General features: G+C 40.8%; 1 protein-coding gene across 1 annotated transcript; it reads left to right on the top strand.

Moving 5' to 3' along the window:
• Positions 1-74: 74 nt before the first annotated feature.
• On the top strand, positions 75-1,685 carry LOC138311579 (E3 SUMO-protein ligase ZBED1-like; the record flags this gene model as incomplete). The annotated part of the gene is made up of 2 exons (XM_069252877.1): positions 75-994; positions 1,161-1,685. Coding segments are annotated over 2 exons (1,445 nt in total), but the record flags the coding sequence as incomplete, so codon positions are not given.
• Positions 1,686-3,772: the final 2,087 nt, after the last annotated feature.

Genomic DNA, 3,772 nt, shown 5'->3' with positions numbered 1-3,772 from the left:
CATGCCGTAATTAATGTGTAGTAGTATATTGAAGATGTCATTTCAAACTTCAAATGGTTTGATTTCTTTTACAGTTACAGTGACTGAATCCTGTTCTAAAAGTACAACTTTGAACCCTTCAACTAGCTTAACTGCAACTGCTACACATGCATCTTCGGCACTTTCAGCACCTTCAACCAATCCGTTCCTTTTGGCCGAAAAGATGAAGTTGCCACAATCCAAGACTCACAGAATTACAGTTGGCATTGCTAAATACATTGTTGATGATATGCGTCCTTTCAACACTGTAGACAGTCAAACATTTCGAGACATGATTAATGAGTGTGAGCCCCGATATAGATTTCCCTGTAGAGGAACTTTTACTGAAAATGTCATTCTAAGGATGTTTGACTCTGTTAGTTCTCGAATTAAGGGTGAACTACTTGATTCTGAAACTACTGCCTGGACTACTGACTCTTGGACAAGTCGCGCAACACAGTCTTATGTAACAATCACAGCACATTTCATCAATTTTGACATGGAACTTTGTTCTCGAGTTCTTCAGACAAGGCAACTACCAGAGTCTCACACAGGAAAGCATGTTGGAAATGTGCTTCGAAAAGCACAACATGAATGGTCCTGCAAAGTCAATGTGTTGACAACAGACATTGCTGCAAATATGAAAATAGCTGCCCAAACTGCAGGAATACCTATTCACATCGGTTGTTTTGCCCATACGCTTAACTTGGCTTCTGGCAGAGCTCTTGACCTTAAAGAAGTTCATCACATGTTGGCTAAAATGAGATCTATTGTTTCATTTATGCATCGCAGCACCACTGCTGCTGCTATCTTAAAGCAAAAGCAGAAGATGTTGAACATTCCTGAAAATAAGCTCATTATAGATGTCAGAACCAGGTGGAACTCTAGCTATCTGATGGTGGAGAGATTTCTACAACAAGTTGCTATTCTTGCCACATTAACTGATGAGAGAATTAAAAAACAGATTGAGGTTTTTGTTTGTTTGATTTATTAACGTCCTATTAACAGCTTTGGTCATGTAAGGACGGCCTCCCATGTATGCGGTGTGTTGCGTGTATGTTGTGCGAGGTGAGTGTACTGGGAGACTGCGGTATTTTCATGTTGTGTCTTCTTGTATAGTGGAACTGTTGCCCTTTTTATAGTGCTATATCACTGAAGCATCTGTGCAGGCTAGTAATATTCTTGGACAAGATGAAGTCCAACGCTTTGAGGAATTTCTGAAACTCATGGAACCTCTTTATCAAGCCACACTTGCACTCTCCGCTGACCAGTATCCAACAGTTGGGCTTATGTTCCCCTTGCTTCAGAAACTGAAAGATCTTTATTCACCCTTGGAAAGTGACAGTCCATTTCAGACAAAAATCAAGAATGCTATTCTGAAAGATCTGGAAAAAAGATACCAAAGTGAAGCTCTTATGGAGTATTTTGAGGAAGCTTCTGTTCTTGATCCAAGAGTGAAGGATAAAGTCTCTCAGGTTGCCTGGGATAGACTGAGAGACAAAGTTATGAACTTACCTTCAAACCAGTATATACATGTCAAAACAGAACCAGGGACCTATCAGGCAGAATTACCAGAGCTGCCAGCTCTCCCTAGTGTTAGTAACCTACCAGCACCACACGAAAGTAAAGGAGGAGTCCCCAGACTCCCCAACTTCTACTGCTACTAGTGCCAAACGGAAAAGGTCTGCCCAGAGTTTCCTTATTGATGAAGATGATGATGATGAGATATCCAAGGTTGAACCTCCTCTGTCTAAAGAAGAACTTGTTAATAAAGAAATGTCCCTGTACAATTCTGATAGAAAGCTGTCATCTCACGCTAGCCCTTTGAAATACTGGAAGGAGAATGCAAGCAGATTCCCTTTTTTTTATCAAGGCTTGTGAAAATATATCTCTGTGCACAAGCAAGTTCTGTTGCTTCAGAACGTGTATTCTCTACTGCTGGGGATATTGTCACAGCAACAAGATCTTGCCTTGACCCTGAACATGTTGATCAGTTGATCTTGCTTAAGAAAAACTTTGACCAGAACAAAGATATGGCTGCTGTACTTCACAATATGTAACTCTATTGCAGCATTGCTTAATGATAAGATCATTATTGATTTGTTATTGATTTATCAATAAAAACAGTTTTACTTCAATTGAATCGTTTGCTTGTATCTAACTGGTGATTCGTGGTCCAATCTGTGAATCGTCAACACTGAATCGTGGATCGGATCGGATTGCCACATGTTAGACAATCCACAGCCCTACTGCTGCCCATATTGCATGATCGTAAAAGGTGACTAAATTTAGGATATTATCTCTTCTCTTCTTCCTAACTGACCTGATCTTTCCTAATGCCTTCCTTGGCACCGCCTCACTTTTGGCCTTGAGTAGAGCGTTCGCCCCTGTGAGGAAGGCTTTGGGTTCTGTCCCCTGGCAAAAACACGCCAAAGTCTATAAAGTGGTAGTTTCTGCTCCTGCTTAGCGCTAAGCATACAGGGAGTGAGACGACTAGATTGCTCGTTGTCAGCATAATGTGACCGGGTGTGTGTGATTGGGGCCGCGGTGGCCGAGTGGTTAAGATGTCCCGACATATTACCACAAGCCCTCACACTCTGGGAATGGGCGTTCGAATCACATGTCTGGGCATGTTGCCAGGTACTGACCGCTGGCCGGTGGTTTTTCTTCGGGTACTCCGGATTTCCTCCACCAACAAACCTGGCACGTCCTTACATGACCCTCGGGCTGTTAAGTAGGACGTCAAAAAACTAACAAGAACCAATAAAGTGTGTGATGTTTGGTGTCTTCGGCAGCTAAGGCCCAAGTGATATACAAATGGAAGACACAAACACGAACATACCGCAGTCTTCTAAAACATGCACCCCGCACAACATACACCGCAACACACTGCATACATGGGAGGCCATCCTTACATGACCATAAGCTGTTAATTAGGACATACATTGATCAAACAAACAAACTCACCAAACACTAGGGTTAGGAGGACGGACAAGAGGACTCACAAACACTTTTGGTAGGGGAGTTAATTTCTTTTCCAATCGTGGATGCCTCCAGATTTCTTGCTAATTGCTCAAACTGTGTTAAAATAAAATAATTATGTCACAGATTATTCTTATTTTATTTGTCACGAAGTTCAAAATGTGAAAAGTTAACGCACAGCGGACGATAATGGACGAAACAAGATGACTATAGGTCATCCTGGCCCTTTTCAGGTCAGATGAAAAAACATGCACACTATAGAACGACAACTACAACAATGTTTAGGCAAATTACAAAATTGGGCTGACGAAAATGGCTTTAGACTTTCAAGATCAAAAAACTGTCAAATTGGCTAAAACTTCAAAAAATCTTCTTCTGAAGTTCTGGAAATGGTAGAATCAAATACTTGTCATAAATAGAAAGGTCTTAAGGTCCTTTACAAAAATTGTGAATTATATGACCCTGGGGTCTCACGTTTCCCCCTGGGGAGAGGGGTCAAGTTTACTATAGTTTATATATAGGGAAAAAACATTTCCAATTTTCATTGGAAATGAGTCAAACTTGGTTAGAATTATTAGCCTGAGATAGCATTTTAATATCTTATCCATATTGGTCCAGGCCGACCCCCTGGGGACAGTGGGGCGGGGTCAAAATAGGCTAAAACTTTAAGAATATTCTTTTAAAATTCTGGAAATGGTATAAACAAATACACTTTACAGATGAAAAGGTATTAAAGTTTGTTTATAAAAATTGTAAATTATATGACCCTGGG

Source organism: Argopecten irradians, unplaced genomic scaffold (assembly GCF_041381155.1).
Source record: "Argopecten irradians isolate NY unplaced genomic scaffold, Ai_NY scaffold_0052, whole genome shotgun sequence".
Lineage (NCBI taxonomy): Eukaryota > Metazoa > Mollusca > Bivalvia > Pectinida > Pectinidae > Argopecten > Argopecten irradians.
This window is presented reverse-complemented; position numbering and strand designations above follow the sequence as displayed.